The sequence below is a fragment of the Belonocnema kinseyi genome, chromosome 7 (genome assembly GCF_010883055.1).
Source record: "Belonocnema kinseyi isolate 2016_QV_RU_SX_M_011 chromosome 7, B_treatae_v1, whole genome shotgun sequence".
Classification (NCBI taxonomy): Eukaryota; Metazoa; Arthropoda; class Insecta; order Hymenoptera; family Cynipidae; genus Belonocnema; species Belonocnema kinseyi.
The window spans coordinates 908,903-928,332 of NC_046663.1; the positions used below are offsets into that span (position 1 = coordinate 908,903).

The 19,430-nt window shown below is 31.8% G+C and overlaps 1 protein-coding gene across 2 annotated transcripts in view; it reads left to right on the top strand.

The window, feature by feature from the left end:
- Positions 1 to 285: 285 nt before the first annotated feature.
- The window catches only part of LOC117176955 (sushi, von Willebrand factor type A, EGF and pentraxin domain-containing protein 1), a 28,968-nt gene continuing 9,823 nt past the window's right edge, over positions 286 to 19,430 (top strand). Inside the window, exons 1-13 of one of the 2 annotated variants that reach the window (XM_033367371.1) lie at positions 286 to 904; positions 1,016 to 1,172; positions 13,004 to 13,121; positions 13,900 to 13,958; positions 15,502 to 15,711; positions 16,082 to 16,177; positions 16,364 to 16,486; positions 16,728 to 16,891; positions 17,087 to 17,213; positions 18,266 to 18,415; positions 18,527 to 18,703; positions 18,807 to 18,986; positions 19,063 to 19,181. In XM_033367371.1, coding sequence (XP_033223262.1) covers positions 1,112 to 1,172; positions 13,004 to 13,121; positions 13,900 to 13,958; positions 15,502 to 15,711; positions 16,082 to 16,177; positions 16,364 to 16,486; positions 16,728 to 16,891; positions 17,087 to 17,213; positions 18,266 to 18,415; positions 18,527 to 18,703; positions 18,807 to 18,986; positions 19,063 to 19,181 — 1,584 coding nt within the window. In that variant the 5' untranslated portion in view covers positions 286 to 904; positions 1,016 to 1,111. Of the gene's footprint in view, positions 905 to 957; positions 1,173 to 13,003; positions 13,122 to 13,899; positions 13,959 to 15,501; positions 15,712 to 16,081; positions 16,178 to 16,363; positions 16,487 to 16,727; positions 16,892 to 17,086; positions 17,214 to 18,265; positions 18,416 to 18,526; positions 18,704 to 18,806; positions 18,987 to 19,062; positions 19,182 to 19,430 lie in introns of both variants that reach the window. The other variant, XM_033367373.1, reaches the window with a different exon arrangement.

Below are 19,430 nucleotides of genomic sequence, written 5' to 3' on the forward strand. Positions count from 1 at the left end.
AAAACTTACATTTTAAATAAATAGGCCACGAAACCCTTTTATGTCGGCGTACGTCGCCCACTTTATTCAATTTTTATTTAATTTAATCTCTGATATGACTAATAATATGTTATCTCCAAATCTATTTTTTCGACTTTTGAGTACAGTTTGCGAGAAAAACACCCACGCTTATGTATCGGGTCGAGAGAGGAAAAGAGCGAGAAATAATAAAAAGAGATGGAGGGAGAAAGAGAGAGGGAGAGAGAGAGGAAAAGTCAGACACGACAAGACACTCCACAGTCAACCGGTGAAGGGAACTGATCGTCGGTTTTCTTTCTCTTAAAAACCGTAACATTACTAATACTGGAAATAACAATCTGGATCTCAAGTTTTTTGCCGTGTAAACTCGTTCGAAAAGGATTAAGAGCGGCAGTGTAATACAGTTTTAAACAAACAAACAAAAAGTGAAAAAAATCCTAATCCAATAATAAAACAATGTGTTGTGAAAAAAAGTGTGCGCTTACAAACTCAGGATTATGATAAAAAGTTAAATTTAATACCTACAATTTACAAGATGAAAATTTCAGACTAGGAGAAAAGCTTTTGAGTTTGGACGATATGACTAATTTAGGAGCTCTGATTCATCCAGAATCGGATTTTGAGAGTCTTAATTAAGAATACTGGTTTTATTAAGCTTGGTGACTTCAATGCTGAAAAAGTTGTTTTCCATGGATGAAACTGGTGACTTGAATGCCTCTTTTCGTACTTTTATTAAATTGTTTTTAACAACAACCCATTTAACAATAGAATCAGTAGCCCCATAAGGAATAATTTGAAAATTGGTTAAAAGCAGTTTCAAGAAAAAAAAAGAAATAAAATCAACAGAACATAGTGTGATACAGGGTCAAGTGGTGTTTATGGAAAGGTAACACAATACATTTTTTGTAAATCCATACCTCCACTTGGTTTTCACAATAGGTCAACCGAAAGTGCCGTTCGTGAAAGTTTTGTTTTCAACTGTTCTGAATAACTGTAGATGAGCAACTTGGATTCCGCTGGTTTTGGTGATTGTTAAGTAACCAAAAAGGAAGAAAAATCTCGGTCCCACATCAATGCTTCGACATCGTAGAGAATGATCTTGGTTTACCAGATCCTGCTGCCCCTCGTGGGATTCTTGGCCGCTGTCGTTCATGGTATGCATTTTGACCTTCTAACACACCAGAATAAAAAAAGACATGCGCTGCTGAAGTGAAATGTACCAAATGATCCGTGACATTCAATTGTGTCTCAATGAAACAAGCAATTGTATTAAAGCAATTCTTGCAAAAAATTCGAGCCTCGCAATCCTCCTTCAATCGCTATTTTTTGTCTACTATTAGGTTGGCAAATAAGTTAGTTCGTTCTTTTTTAGTTAAATTCATCATTATTCATTGCATTGAGAAAACATACTTTATAAGCAGTTACATAATTTTTGCTTCTCTCTATGACCTTTTGCCATTTTTTCACCAGCATTCATTGGTGATTTTTGACACCCTCCTCATCAATGAAAGTTTTTTTCATTCAAAGAATTTTGTGACGATCGGAATAAATGATAAATGAAGCCAAGGTTTTAACTTTACTTTCGGGTAGAGGATGAACAAAACTTTACTGATAAGGAGTTTCAAAAATCCCAGACTTTCTACGAACGCGGTGTAATGAAGTTGGTGGAAAGATGATATACATAAATGGGAATGATATTATTGATTAAACTTTGGTTTTTTTTCTGTTATAAATAATTATCAATTTTTCTGCAAAAAACTGAACGGCCTCATTTGCCAACCCAATATTTTACATCTTTCTTGCAAAAAATGGAGACCTCTCAATCCTCTACTATTTGCTGCTTTATGTCTAGTTCATTAACGTCAAAATAAGAAAGTGGATTTGGTCTCAGATTGACAAGTGCTTCCAATATATTTAAAAGGAAAACAATTGCGAATCTGGTGACAAATTCCAAATTTAGTTACCGCTTTTTTGTTTTTAATTGTAGTACAAGTAAAGGTTCCTTTTTAAAACAAAAATTATTAATTGGTTGATATCTTCAACATGATCTTTGTGGTTGGATTTCTAGTTATTAATTTTGCACTTTAGATTAAAACCAGTGAACTTTAGAGAGTCTGATGCAACATTTGGAAATGATTAATTTCTAATGACTATGTTTCAAGATCCTTATTTTAGAACACTTCAATTTTATACGAAGCCTAGAATTATATAATTTTTAACATTCTTAGAAGACCTAAACTATGGAGATTCACAGTTTTTAAATTCTTTAATTTTTAACAGTGAAAATCACAGGAAATATTGAATACCTTAACTGAAAAATGGCTTAGGTATCAAAGTAGGTTTTTTTTAGGATAATCTTTCTTCTTAGAGGTCACTCTGAAATATTTATATTGAGAATTTCAGTGCTAGTAAAAATAATTCTCACGCTCGCGCTGTGGCGATGATCTGGAATTTACTATTCAAAACGTTCCACGGCCTTCAATTAGTGACCGATTTAAAAGCTTTTTCGAATTAAATATAATTAAATTCCTAACAAACAAATGAAGCGATACTATTACTTCTTTTACTTTTAAGACTATTAAAGAAAAATTTTTTGTTCAAAATATATCCATTGGTTATGCCTAATATTGAGCTTTGTTATAATTAATATAAGTTAAAAAATAGAACAATTTTAACATTTTTTATCTGAAAAAATGATTATTTATATATATAAATATATAAATAGTTTCACAGGCTTATTAAACTGTAGCAAAATTTAACACTGAAGATTTATTTTTGCTATAAATAATTTAATTTAACAAATAGAACATTTTCATCCTTCATAAGCGGTGGAAATTTTGTATCTTTATGCATATATTGCAATAGCTTATTAAAATCATTCTGCTGCAAAATATTGTTAAAAATTAACATTTATCTTTGTAATCAATAAATTTAAATAAAAAATTGATAATTTTCATCATAAGCCAAAACAAAATTCATTAAATTATAAAATAATGTTATCAAGTAAGATTTAACATTTTTATACAAAATTTAAGTAAATAAATAGTAAATCTTGATGTATTTTTCACAGATCAAATTCATTTTTCATCTCATATGTCTATCAATTAGCTTATCAGACTTACTAAAATCCATCATTATTTTGATGTCCATTAAGTCTGATAAGCTAGTTCGATACAAATGAGATAGAAAATAACTTTTTTGAGAAAAACGGATAAGAAATGTCTGTTTGTGAAATTGAATTATTTTTCATAAGCCAAAATTGTAAGATTTAAACGTTTTCTTCCGCGAAAAAAGATGAAAATGATCTATTTGTTTATTTAAATTATTTATAAAAAAGGTAAATTTTGATTCGTTACTATATTATGCATTTTAATAAGGCTAATAAGCTTTTGTCATACATATATTAAATGAAAAAAATATTCCCATGAAAAAAGGATGAAAATATATATTTGGCATCTTAAATTATTTATAAGAAAGCTAAACATAGAATGTTAACAATTTTCGATAGACAATTAAACTTAAGGTGTTACTTTAAAACATATCGGATAGCAACGGATTTTTATTCGTGAGACATGTATGAAAATGGTTTATATGTTTTTAAAATTAGTTTATAACAGTAAAATCTTAGAGTGAATAAATTATTTGCCTTTCTTGTATGCTCAAGTTATGAATCATGTTGACTTTAAATATCTCAGGTGAAAAAAGTAGTTTTTTGAGTAAATTAATAAACACAGATATTATTTATATAATGTATGTCTGTTAAATTTTATAATTGATTAAATCCTTTATTAAAATAAAAAAACTTTTCATTTGTTTTTATTATATTGTTATATATTATTTCTTATGTAAAAAATTAATGAAGTACACATTGCACTATTTGCTCTTTATTAAAAATGGAATGCGCGGTAAATTTGAAAATATTCGAAATAATTAATTTTTTTTTCATTATCATAAGAGTTGGTTGTTGAAAAATTGATTTGAAAAGAAACTGTAATAATCCAAAAATTCTATGACGAATATGAACGAAAAGAAATAGTTTCCCTTCTCTTAAGTGCTCAATGTTCATTGGTGACAATTTGTTATAAAAAATAAAGGAAAGATACTGTTCTGTTAGTCTGTTGTCGCCCACTGGATCAGCGTCCTCGTTGATTTTCTGCTGTCTCGAGGCCACCCGGTATAATACAACTCTCACCTTCTCGAATTTACACGCTTTGTTATTGTATGCCCGTTACATTTTATTCAATCTGGTTTTTAATTTGTTACATTAAACGTTCTCCTTAAAACTGGTATTATAAAACTGAAAATGACTCACAATCTTGAACCATTTAAAAAAGTGAAAAAAAGCAAATATTCAATATTTTAGATGTATGGTATCTTGAAGGTTTTCAATTTGAATTTAATCCAGATCAGATTTTGAGATTTTAAATCTTTACATATTGAATGCAAATTAAAATCTTGTCTGACGAATTTATTTTGTAAAGATTTTTTTTTGTTATGCACAAAAAATATAATAAATGGTTTTGGAAACACTTCCTGGTTCCTATTTCAAAGATCGACGCAATAAATAAGAACTTGCGAGCAGAAAAAAGTTGTTTCACGAAGGCACACAAGCAAGACTTATTTTTTTCCATTCTTAAATCGAACGGTTATGTTGAGGAGCGTAAAAAAAAGTTTTGTCCAAATTTAGGTGTCTTCCGCAAGTCAAAAATAATCATTATAATTTTTGTGTACCTCCTTCTTCTGGTAGCCAAACACCTGAAGGAAGGACTTTTTTGTATTTTTGAATGAAATGATTATTTTTCGAAAAAAATTGTATTTGTGCTTACAAGTACTTATCTTTGCCGTAGAGGTCTTCGAAACTAGTCCAAACAAACAAAAAGTAAATATTCATCGGAAACTTCCACCCTATAATTAGAGACGCTATAAATATGAAACCTTTCCATTTGGACAATATAACGGACAGGAGTCCTGGTTGAATTAACTTCAGAATTTTCGAGCACCCTCCGGAAGTATAGGACCATAGGGGAGCGTTGTCCACCTGTTCTCTGTAATTCAATACAAGCAAGCTATATTATATTCATGACCTGGTTTTTCAGTACATCTAAGAAATAACGGCAGGTGGTCTTGCAATAATAATTTTTTCTTCATAGATTTTATAACATGTCATAAACAGTATGTGTGTAAGTATAGACATTTGCGAACCAGATTTACGCGCAGAATCCGGGTAAAATCGAGTCGAGTCGAGTCCCTAGTATTTTCTCCTTGGGCGTCCTTGATATCTGGTGATATGTGAAGAATATATTTAACTTTTTTTTTCAGTAAAATGAAATGCGCTTACTTTCCTGTATCTCTCGTGTTTGTTTGAGGCCCGACCTACATAACAATAAATAGCGTCTGACTTATTAGCAATAACAATGTAGTCACTGAGATGGTTAACATCAACAGAACAAGTATATAATTAAGATAAGATATTTACAGAGGTATTTTTTTTACTTGTGACTGTAAAGAAAAAAAAAGTTCTGAGGAAAAAGGCATTACAAGTAGTCTTTGAGACGTTTTAGCCAATTCGTCACAGTAGATTACAATTATCATGCATTGCATTTAAATTACAGCAGAGATATATGAAACACAAATAGCTATTACTTACCCTCTGCAAAAAATTTATGTTTTCAACTTCCAACACAGTTACGGAAGTTTATCACCAAAACGCAATGCGGTTTTACAATACATGATGAATAGCACAGACAAAAGGTTTTATTTTAGAGAAAGAAAAAGTATTAAAAGATACTGAAGCAAAATTGAACTATAATTGTTTCATATTGATCAATATGAAATTCAAAATTATTCAATTGATTTTCAGTTTTTACATTATTCAGGAAAGTGAACATACCTGAAGTTTAAAATAATTATGTAAGAAAATTACCAACTTTAAAGTTTATTGGAGGTTACGTGACATTTTATGAAAAACTGAAGACTCATATTGTTCATAAATTTACCGATCATGTTGTAATTTATACGGAACCTTTTTTACGTCGATTGCAATGTTACATGACATTTTATTTTGTAAGCTTTGGTAAAATCACAAAAAATTTTTTTAATCTTTTTTTATTGCAATCAATTTCATCCCTTGGTCCAGCAACCGAGCCGGTAGCAGCAGCTACATTAGTTGGCCAATTGGTCACTTTTGCTTTAGAAACTTAGAATTAGATCGTCCCGCAAAAGGCGCAAACGGCTAAAGATATCTGCAGGTATCGAAGTGAGAGCACGTGGGATAGGCGTGCCATTTAGACTTCGTTGGCCATACGTGCAGCATTTTTAATAAGAACCCACATGAACCAGTAGATGCAGGAACCGGAAAGGTGTATTGGGATTAAATCTAAATGTCATCTTGAGAACAACTGCAACGAACAAAAATCAGTTAACTTTTTCAATTACACATGCCTGTTGAACATTTTTTCACTCTACAACTTCAGTTTATTCTAAAATAATGGATACTTTTCATTTGTTACATATTGTAGTTGTCAAATGTTTGCAACCGTTTGATATCCTGATAAGTACTTGCGTTTGAATATAGTTTTTAGTTAATAAATTAGCTATTTTTCCCTTTGTAGGAATTAATTAGAACTGTTCGTTTCTGAGTTTTCAACCTCGAAATTATAAAGAACAACGATCGATTCGCGCTGCTCTCCGGATTTTCACGCCCACGTAACGATTTCGAAACACTCGGCAATCGCGGCTCACTTATTTCCGCAAGTTTTATGGATAAATCTCTCAGAATCAAATTAGGTTGAATCGGATCGGAGCAAGTGGTCCAGTAAAATAGCAATATATTAAAATCATAAATCCTGATTATTACAAAGTTCTCCACGTGATACCAATATTCAACCGTGAGAATAAAGGTAACGTTTTATACGTCTATACACTGTTAGAAATTTTTTCAGTAAATTTAAATGATAAGTGCTTGAAGCCCATTGCAAAATAAATATACCTTAAAGTCCTTAGGCTTTCGTATTGAAACTAAAGAACATAGTATTTATACTTAAGAATTGTGAATAGAAACTTATAAGCCTATTTTCGAAATTTACATAACAAATATTGAAACTCAAGAAGAAGCCTGAAATTCAAAAATAAAAATGATTGAATGCTAGGAATGTTTGCTTTAATAAGTAGGAAGGTTAAATGATGAGATTGAAATTTAAGCACACAATTATTTAAAATTTAATTTTTTATTAATTATATACCAACTTTATTCAAAAACTGATAAGCTCAATTTTTTAATATAGTTTTTTGAAATTTCGGTGAAAACTTTGTAACTTTACTCTCGGTGCCATATTTTTTGTGCCTTTGTATGGATAATTAGTTACCTATAATTCATAAAAACACATCATTATAAACATTATACAGATAATACGTAAAATGCTGCAAGACGCTACATCCTTAGATTAATTCATTACATACAAGCTTTATTTTCTCAACACTTTCTTTAACATCTTTAGCGTGTAGCAATATTTAACAAAATGTTTATATTTTGATGGAAAATAACTTATAGACATACCCTTAAACTTAAGAACGGTTTATAGAAGCAGAAACATTGGGATACAAATTAATTTAAATGCAATTTGTAAGAAGCTGCAGTAATTTTTTTTATAAAAGATTAGTTTGTGTCAAAATTATTTGCCTGATAATATTTATTTAATATCTTATATTTTTTTCTCAATCTTACCACTGAATACTGTAAAACTTTGTCTATTCAACAAATTCGAATAAAATGAGATTTAATAAAATTCAACAAACTGAATTGTATATAATTTTCTACTAATAATAATATAATAATAAAAATTATAGTCATTCGGTAAGATTGAATAGAAGAAAAACTCAATGCTTGAGGTTATGCCAATAGGTCATTCCTTCTTGAATTAAAAAAAACTGTAGATTCAGGGGTACGATGTGCGTTCTGCACTTAAAGCAGCGTGCAACTACAACAGGTAGCCACATAGGTAAATTTCGCAAGTACCTTATTTCTCCTGAGGATATAAGGTGCAAGAACCTGACGCAATCTGGACAGGGTGGCAGTCCACGGCAGTTTGAACAATGGATTTTGCAACTCAATATTATGAGGTTCTGCTATACGAGTATGCCTCTTTTCTTACGATAAAATCCGCAACAGGTTACTGAAGATAACACAGTAAATCCCAAAACTACTTTGTACAAGGTTGAAAAAAGTGCTATAAACAGTAGAGTACGTTACGAAAGCGGATGATAAACTACTTGAATCATCGAAAAAAAACTTTCTTATCTGAACAGAATTCTCTTATGTACACTGTAAAATATTTCTGTTAGAAGCTTCGCATAGCATTGTAGTTTTCAAATGTTACTAAAAGTAAAAGTTTTGTAAAATCCCAACTATTTTTAAGAGTGTAAGTTCTCTTGAGACGAAAAATTTTTGTTGGATTAGGAAAATATTTTATCCGTATTCAAAGCAATAGATTTTCATTTTTCAATGCTATTTACCCATGTATGATATGTATAATTTGTAAAATTATTTTTAAAATATATAAAGCTACGTACATTACTGAATGTATTATACGCATAATTGATAGAGAGGAATTGCAAGGTGTTCCGAAGAGTTGTTCTATACTCGCTTTATGGTATATCATTATACTAGCGCACTTCATCTTCCGCGCACTATTGCAATAGTATAAATTTATAAGGTATAAGAAACTCTAGTTTCCTCCAACAATATCGAGTATCCTCAGTGTATCGACCTCGATTATACGATATGGAAGCCACACCTACTTTCTATATACTTTCCTGTCCAAGGAATACAAAATCGTCGGAAACACATCTGCGTCTGCCTGCGGAACAACCACTGTATTGTGTACGCTCAGAACAGAAACACTGTTCATAAATTACTTAAGATTAATTTTAAAGATGTTTAACCACTCATCTAAATTCTAATGGAACGAATAGCAATCAATAATGTAAGACATGAAACAATAGAGAAACACTAATAATACAAAAGAACGAATATAAATAAATGAAGAATTAATAACAAATAATTGAGTGAATTAAACAAAATAGAAACAGGAAAGAACAGTTTTATTAGTAATAATAACAAATAAGGAATGTTGATAAAGGAATAATAATTGATTGCGAGATGTTGGTTCATGAAAGAAAATAGGAATTCAAAGTTGTAAAGATTTCGAGGGTTGATGAACGTGAAGTTATTTTTCTAAAACAGAAAAGATTGCTTATATTTTAAACGTATGGAATTCAAGTACAATTTAAAGAAAATAATTATTTAATTATGTACTACTGTTTGCAGTGTTCTTAAACACATGTCGCAAATATTCTGATGATATTTTGCGGATGTGTTTTTACGACATCACTACGGATTTTGTATAGTCTTCTTGAATTCAAATACTGGGAACGTAATTTACAAAAGTCACACAAGAAATTTCAACTGGAAATATTTAAAACGCTTTTTTAAAACTCCTTTTATATTAGTATAGACCTTTGTATAGATTTACTTCACAGTTTCTGAGTTTGTATTTAACAGAAAATCATTGGTGTGAAATTTGTTGCATATCATTTAAAACAACAAACATTTTCATACTAAGTAGTTTTGAGGATTGGAATTTTACAGTGATTCTGTCCCGAATAAATAACCCTAAACGAAGATTTCCAAATGTATCAACTATATTCGTTATATTCCCTGTATTTATGAGGATATCTGTGTTAAGACGCTTTTCTTCGGGACAGTCAATGGCAGTCAATGCATCGCTGACTTGACTTTTATTGGAATTCCAAAGCAGATTAACCCACGTAAAAACTGGTCGATGACTTGTTTGCCCGCGCTTTAAGGTTTAACATTCGATCTTCGTTCCGCGGCGCGGTCTGGGTCACTTGACGTTAAACGTCAAAGCCGAAATAACGGTTCTCTCCAGCAAGAATACCGGTGCTTAGCACACCCGGTACTCGGTCAACTCAGTCAAGCTCTTTTTGTCAAAAACGGGATCAAACAGTTTCTCTATTATCTAGGTTATTCACGCATGCTACTGATAATTTAATGCCCATTACTCATTACTGCATGAGCCATCAGCCATGAAAGCATAATGGGTCCTCTCAATATATATGATAATTTTATTCATCTCTTAAGTCAACGTCCGGGCAATAGAATTTCAATTACGGCCCTTAAATAAATGTAAATGATTCTTTGAATGGTATGCATTTCTCGAATCGAATCGGTATTGTACACAATCTAAACCTGAGATCGGTTTCGAAAAATTCGAAATGTGTCAAAAAGCGGTTCTGGATAGAATCATGTAATTTTGCATACCTCTTGTTTACTTCAAAGAATAAGAGAGAACAGTTGACTCTTTATCTTTAGTGAAAGAAAGTGAAAACTTCTGGTCTTTTAATGAATAAAGAAAGAGTGGATATAAAAGAAAATATCGTGAGACAAAGTTAATATTAATGACAAACCATGCATCTTTTGGTAATTCAATTTACACACGGCTAATTAACAATCTAATTTTTTTTATTACCTATACATAGAATGTTTCATGAGAACGGGACTTTTCCGAACAAAATTACAAGACTGACTTTCTCCACTAAGAAATTTAGAATTATTTACTAAAAGATATTATTTATTTCGTATTTAAATGTATCCATATGTCTTTCTCAAAATATATTTCAGTAACAATACGATACGAATTTACGATCCAAGGTGATCTACCTTCGATCGCCCTTGACTTTAAGACCGGAAGACGTTTCCAGAGAGAGAAACTTGAGTCTCGCGTTCTCGTTCAAGATAATCGGTGAGATCGTCAAGATCCCGACTCGATTCGCGATTCACATTCTGGAAACCAAGTTGTAACTCTCTGTGCTAAATGTAAAATAGAAAGCATCTACATCGGCTGCATCAGCCTGCGAGTCAATGAAAATTGTTCAAGTAAAGCACTTTAGATACATAATCAAAAAAAGAAAAAAAATATGTGACATTTGACACCTGCCTCCGTAGTTAGTGCGTGAATATTAAAGTAAGATGTTCGAAATTTAAATCTTTTTTAATTCAAATTAATCTCTTTTAAAAAATAAATTTATAATATCAGTTCTTAACAATGGCATTAAATCATTTTTAAAAAAAGGTAACTGAGTTTCTTATATTTGTACAATTGTTTTTTTCTACAATTTCTACAATTTCTAGAAACACCAAATAGTGTTAGTTTACTTAAGAAAGTAAAGTATTCTTTACAGGAATTCACGCAACGTGTAATCAGAGAATAATGATGCACATAATCGTAGCAAACACATAAGTAATGTTGTATAATTACTATTTTGTTGAATGCAATTGTCCGTTCATTTAGATACATTTCCAGGAAAATTGACAACTTTATTGACAATAATTCAGTAAACTGTGGTCAAATATTAGCAATCCAGTTTTTTCGGCGATTATTTAATTAAATTTTATCTAGCAGTTGGCTGCTTTTCAAAAATGTATATACTTATGAGAAAGGTGGAATTCACACAATGCACGTGGTGACGTGGGATCTCGACCAAGGCTGAGCCGCTGGGCTGAACGCCTAAGGTGCACGTTTATGACTTGTATAACTGTGTGGTTGTTTATTAATAATTGCGTGCAAAAATTCCTCGGAAGACACGCTAAATGCATTGTCATTGCGTAAATTATTATTCGAAAAAAATTATATGTTTACCAATGAGCTATTCAAGAGGTATTCATTATTAAAAAAAAAAATTTTTTCTTTTGACAATTTTTATGGATAGGTGTAACGAAGTTCATCGACTGCGGAGCGTGGAATGTTTCGGATGATTGATCATGATGATCATGGTCGTCAACGTCAAGAATCAAGTCATCTTGTCTATAGAATGAATCTCAAGAATGTTTGGTATTTTTCTACATTTTTAAGCGCTTCTATTTTTCCAGTATAAGCGTACAATAATAAATATCGCTTATTCCCTGTCTCAGTTCCATGAAAAAAAATGTCCATGTTCCACATTCTAAAAAAAATTATTAGTTTTTACGGCAATGTGCTGTTCTAAAGTGAACCTGAAATAAACATTATAATTCTATATCGAAATTTTGAGTTTTAGCTCAGTGTTATAATTTTTTTTAGAAAATTCCCTGTCTCAAAGACAAAATTCTAATTTTTTTTGGTAAAATTGTCTATCCGAAAGTCACAATTATGATTCATCACGTAAATTCCATTTTCCAATTGTCAAAAATTGTTCAAGGAATCGTAGTACCTTTTCAGAAAATCATACAATTTATTTTTCTTAATGCTAGAAGTCGAAGTTGATAAAATTCCACGTAATCTGTTTTGTAAAAAAATAATAATCTTAATTACTATAAGAAAAACTGTACAAATTTTTAAATGCTTCATGTTTTTTTTGTGGAGATAAGAAAAAAATTATTTTTTAAATTATAGTATTGTATACTTTTAATATTGAAAAAAGTTTTTCACTCCCTAGTTACTTATATCCGATACTATAGGATGCAGTCTGAGAATATAATAGCCGCTTGAAATAACAAAGCAGGCTATTAGTTAAGACACGATACTAAAAATTGTTGTATGTATTTGAATGACAAATAGATTTACATCTTGTAGTCGTCAGGTTTGTCCATTTGCTGTACAGTTACCAGCATTGTTCTCAGCCAACCGAGGCGACATTCTTTCACTCATAAATTAAATCTTCCAAATATTTCCACTCTCCTTCAGGAAGTGCAATAGTAAAAATTTATTAGAAACATTAAAACGAATTGGAATAAGCTTCTATGTGCATCTTTATATATGCAGTTATAATATAGTTATAAAAAATACAGCGCCAGATATTTATTATATGTGAGGCAGCCCCAGTTGAAGCTATATGTTAAAAAATTACTTTATGTTTATTATTCGGAAGCACACACAAAGAAAATTTGTTTCTTTTTATAAATTTGTATAGTCATAATTTTTCATTTTAGGAACGAAATGCGGTCAGCCAGCAGTGCCGATGAACGCCAAAGTTTCACTATCCGACGACACTTTAAAAATTGGCACCCTTGCCACCTATACCTGCGATGCGGGTTACGAGATCTTCGGGTAAGTTTGCACTTTATTTTTAATGTCAACTGTTCATAAAACTGTATTTCCTACTTTTTTTAAACGCATTATTAAATTTCCACCAATTTGAACAATTGTAGTAGGACTCTTTACCGCAATTTATGAAACCAACTTTGTAATAATACACAGAATTATATATCTACATACTTCCTTCTCGTTTACTTCATAGTAATTGAAGAATTACTCGGAAGAATGCTCGTTCATGAAATAAAAAGGTTTGCGATTAGCTAGGAATTTATCGAAACACCCCGGAAGTTATCAGCAAGATGTTACGCACAGTTGGTGATGCGGTTTAATTATATTTAGTTATAGAGTTAACATATCGATATCAACTGACCGCAACAAGTCTTTTGTTGCCAATAATCTAAACTTTCTCTAACCCGAACTTTTTTATTTTACCAGTACCGCAAAAAGTTCCCATTATGCAACTAAGTATTTTACTTCTATGAACGTTTTCACTTCTAATGTCTCTATAAAATTTCCAAGGCGGAAAAATTATATATGGCATAAACATAGTGGAAAATTTAAGTTTAATTTTCATTTGGTTTATACTAAAACATGAGATAAAACAAATGAATATTATACATAATATCTCGCTCTATGACGTATAATTTCTCGGCCTCGGTTATTACAACAATTTCAGAATGCAGAAGCTGTGGAGATTATGAATTGTATACATTTAATTTAATTTGAAACTTAAATTCACTCGTATCTGACTGCAGCAATAATCTTTCTTTTTTTCTTTATATAATTTCAGAACCGGATCGTTAGTTTGTAATAATAGAGGGAAGTGGCAAGGAGACCTTCCATTCTGTGGTAAGTGACTCAACAACAAAAAGTAACTTACACCATTATTAAGTTCATTATTAATGGAGGACCGTTAGAAAAACATGTACCGTAAGAATTTGATTGTTGGGTCTGAGATTTAATTTTTAATTTCGAGGCAATTGGCACTTAAAAGAATTAATTCTAGGCTATTACCGAAGATGCTTTTTATTTTAATAGTTGTGTATCGAGCTTTGAGGTGCCAACTGACTTTCATCTATAACGTCTTGTGGTCTTTTTTTTTTGAAGGGCTGAACTTTATATATGCGAATATTAAATTCCAAAGTGTCTAATTTTGATACTATGAAGAACAGTTCACAGAAAAGAAAACAAAAGATAAAGTTTAGATCGATACCAGATGAACATAACAAAAATTCTAAAATATTACTAATTGAACTTTGCAATTACACTGTCTGTCATCATTCTTATCTCAAATTACATTTTTTATTTCTTCCTCGTAAGCATAAATATATTTATTCGACGAATGACACTTAGTGTTTACACTTGAATTTGGTGATATTTTTAGCAATCTGCAATCCTATATTGTCATGACACGTATACAAATCTGCGTTGAGCAGCCCGTGTCTTAATTATTTCCATCAATCCCTGGAGAAATATCTGGATCAGTACTCCACAATTTTAAAAGTATAAAAAGCATGTAAATTTCCAAGTCACGAAGGTCCATTTGTTGTATCGTATCACTTAGTTAACTGACGATGGGAAATCCTTTCTCCACTCATAGAATCGCAGAAAACTGCCATGGGAATTCGCTCGATGGCAGCGTGATCGGGTGTAGTGTTCTTTAATTAGTAGAGTACAGACATGATTCAACGACTCTGATAATGATCACAACCTAATTGTTTGGTAGAAAATCTTACTAAATTATACTCAGAAAACTTAGGAAAAGAAATTACATGCAAAAATAGCTGACTTGCAATTCTTTTTTTTTTTTTAACAGACTGAAAGGAATAAGACGCATGTATTTCGAAGTCATTTACTAATTGTGTTTATAAGCATTTCTGATAATAATGAGTGATTTTCTAAAAATTTATATTCAAAATTAACCAATTCGTAACTAAACATAATGTTTCGAAACAAGGAATCTTTTCTATTCTTGCATCGTCTTTTAATTATGTCCATCAATAGAGTTTCACTAGAAATATAAGCTATAGAACTTAACCTCAACCGAGTTCAAGTTATCTAGAAAAGAACCATTCAAGTATCTAGAAACTCTAGAAACATCGAATCCCTGCCCAACTGTCAGAAATTTTTCTTATGTTCCCTATTCACTCGAGAACCACCGACGCGTTGTCAAACACTCAGAAACTGTCCTCAGGCACTCATGCCACCATCGCTCTGTCCAACTCACCCACACCCACACGTTTCGCACTGTTAATGTTTGACTGATTTTATAGTAGGTTTGAATGTTTGAATCAATAAAACAGATTAAAATTATGAAACACGGGGGGGGGGGGTGATGACGTGGAACCGTAGAAAAAATAACCTAATAGTTTCGATTTATGCTCGTTATTAGGAACCAATGTTGGTTTTCGAAAACCAGTAAATCAATCCACGACCGTGAGAGGAGGTGACGCCAATCACGGAAACGATGGTGATTTTGGCACCGAACATGACGGAAAACGGTGTACAGAAACTCAAAGTGAGCCTAGTCCCTGGTGGCGGGTCGATCTTCTCAAGCCGTATGCTGTCAAGGTCGTTCGGGTTACGACCAGAGGTTGCTGCGGTAAGATTTTTCTTTTTTGCTGAACCTTCACTATATTTCATGGGATGTTAATTATTTCCAGAAAGAAATTTAAAAATATTTATCACCAATCTATAAATAAATAGAGAGTTGCTATTTATAATAGAAGCTTTTTATGCTTAACATTTATTTAAACATAAATTATATGAATTTAAATAAATTATGCAAGTACATCAATATCATGTTTATATATGAATATCAATTTTAATTTAATTAATTTAATTTTTGTTATCTGTGAATGTTATTATATTTTTTAAGTTGTATGCGCACAAAATATTTCTCGAGTTGGCTAATCTATGGCTTTACGGAGTACAAACTATAGAAAGTTTTACCATGGTTTTCAAAATTGCAGGTCACCAACCACTTCAAGATATTGAGATACGTGTTGGTAACAGCAGCTCAGAATTACAACGAAATCCACTTTGCGCCTGGTTTCCGGGCACCATAGGTAATATCGCTCGTAATTAACTCTTTCAATTGCTCCATTCATTTCTTAAGTACACAATTTTATTTTCGAACACTTGTTGGTTGAAACACACGTGATTTTTTTGACACGGATCCCGACAAGACGATCATGAGGAATCAATACTATTTTATATTTTTATGAAAGATCACAAAAACATTTTAATTGCAGAAGAAGGAATCACTAAAACCTTCGTTTGTGCGAGGGCTCTGATTGGCCAGTATGTGTTTCTCCAATTGGTTGGAGTCGAGGGGAGTTTGAGTCTCTGCGAAGTCGAAGTCTTTGCCACTGATGGTACTTATTTTAGATACTAAAAAGATTTATTATGACTATAATATATTTACAATAACTTATTGCAAAACGCAACGTAATTTTACGATAGATGATGAATTGCACTTTCAAATAATTACTTTGTAAACATCGTAATTTCACATTACCATACCTGAATTTTAATTTCAAATTTCATTATATATTATAAAATGTTGGAAAATTACAACAATTTTTAAAAGCGTACATTTCCTTTGCTTGTTTGCAGAATTTTCGATAGATAGGTGCGCCCACGCAGGAACACCTGCTGAAGCAGATTTAGCTGCTTTTAATTCAACTTGCTATGAATTCGTTGTTAACAAAGGAGGTTCTTTTCAAGAAGCAAGGACACACTGTAAATCTCGAGGAGGCGACTTAGTCCACGGATTTGCGGTAAGCATAGTATCATTCAGTCTAAACTTAAATTGAACATTGAATGTGAAGCAATGAATTATATTATGATTAATGTGGTGAAAAGTGTGAAGATAAATTAATCTAAAAAAAAGTATGTTTGTAAAGAAAAAATTATCCCTTCTTTTTATTGAGAAATATATAATAGATCTTTTGTGTGAATGATTAATCTTTTAGGGAATCTCCTCAACCTTCATCCTGAACAACCTTGAGCGGAGGAAGGACAAATTAAAGACACAATTAGTCTGGATCGGAGCCCAAAAGGAACCTCTCATAACAGTTCGAACCTGGCGATGGGTGGATGGTAAGATGCAATAAAAATTAGACAAACATGTTAATGCATTCTTTCTGTTCTATTTTCTATTATCAATTTACTAGTTCCTAATTTCTAATTTTTATCTTCTCAATTCTGTCTTCGCTTTTAACAGCAGTACAGTTAGGCTTCCGTCCAATGTAATTTTTTTTCTCTCACGATTCACGATTACCATTATACCACAATTTGTAATCCTAGATTGTGAGAACCAGGTTAAAAACTCTGTTAGGTAATGATATTAAAGATTCATCGACCTAGGAACATCCTACCAATCGATTTTACGCCTTGTAATTATACAACGATTATCGAGTGTAGCGTGGTAGTTTCGGGAATGTTCAGAAGAATTTTGTACACTTTCAAAATGGATTAAAATATATTAAGCTGTTGGAATGAAACAACAGAAATGGGAAAGATATTTTAGACGAACTTAAATGTCGAGTGAAAGGTAGAAGACGTGTATTGTTTTGGGATTTCGGACAATGCGATTTCGAGGTGTCGATAGAGAGATCTGGAAGTAAAGAAATTTCGTGCCAATCGTCTACTGAACATACATTTTAAACAGGTGCTCTTCCTTTTAGGAGATTCAAATGATGCAATGGATTTGAGGGCAATCTATTGTAGTATAACGATTGGATCGTGAAAGTAGAAGCGTGTCGAAAGTGACGGGAAGTTACGTCTTAAAATGTTCAATTCAACGTAACCAATGCTAATTATTGAGATTAAAACAGTTGCGAATTTGAGTATTGACGATCCGGAAAATAGGTGGTAGAATTTGTGCAAATGAGAATGTTTCGCGAGAGTAATATAATTAACATTTGATCAACCGCTTAACATACTTTCAAAATCGGAGATAGGATTGTTTTCAATTGTAAATTCTACCATTTACATAAACTCTACGATTTCAGACTTTTGCAAAGTATCCTAAACCATTTCTGGAAATTTTTTTACATTTTTTTTCAGTGGGTTTTTTTTTCGGTTCCTCTCATAAAACGTAAAATATCCTCCACATGCGTAACAATCTTTTATTACGAGTATTTTTTTAGGCGAAGTTGTGCAGAAACCTTCTTGGGGAAAAGATCAACCTAATAATTATAATGGCGAGCAAAACTGTGTCGTTTTGGATGGAGGAAGAGGGTGGCTGTGGAATGACGTGGGTTGTAATTTAGATTATCTTCACTGGATTTGTCAAAGCAGTAAGTAGAAACGGAGATTCTTACCTGCGGCTGACTAGAATGTCCTTATGTACTTCAGAATAATTAATATTTACAAAATGCGAATAATTCTTAATACCCCAAAACTTTTAGAACCATCAATGTGCGGCAGTCCGGAAAGATCAGAAAATACAAGTATCATAGGCACAAAGAGATCGATTGGTGCCACAATTGAGTATGTTTGCCCTGATGGTTATATGCTACAAGGATTAAAAAATAGAGTCTGTGAGGCTACTGGATTCTGGAGTGAAAATCCTCCTACCTGTAAATGTACGTAGTGTCGTATAAATAGCAGATATATTTCTTGATATATACATTCTATTGGAGGACTAGCATTGATTTTTTATTTTTGTTTTCCGCATATTTTGTCCAGTTGTCGATTGCGGGGTACTGCCAGAATTCGAAAATGGAGATGTTAAGCTTCTGGATGGCAGAACCACGCATGGAGCATTAGCTGATTACTCTTGTAATGAAAACTACACACTTGTTGGGGATTCTACTCGACGGTGTGGAGATGGAGGAATTTGGAGTGGACATCAGCCTCAGTGCTTACGTAAGTGAAATCTAATTCTTTAAAATTAGAGAAAATATTTTGTTTCTTCTTAACTTTTTTTACTTTACAATTTTAGTTAACTGGTGTCCCGAACCGCCAGAAGTAAATGGAGGCGTTTTCGAAATTACGGGCCGAAGAGTTGGATCCACAGCAACTTATTCATGCTTAAATGGTTTCATCCTTTTTGGAGACAATGTAAGTTTAAATAATTACAAAAATATCGTTTTCTTGTATTGAATAATAATTCAATATAAGAATATTTTCCTCTATATTCTTAATATAATATAAATAAAATTGACAATGTACAAAAAGAATTATTTTACTTTTATATATAACAGCATTCAGAAGAATGTCCAAGTAGGGTGAACCTAATTGATTTTCGAATAGTAGGACAAAAAGCTTATAAAAATGAGGACAAACTAGAACATAAAAGTTTGAAAAAGA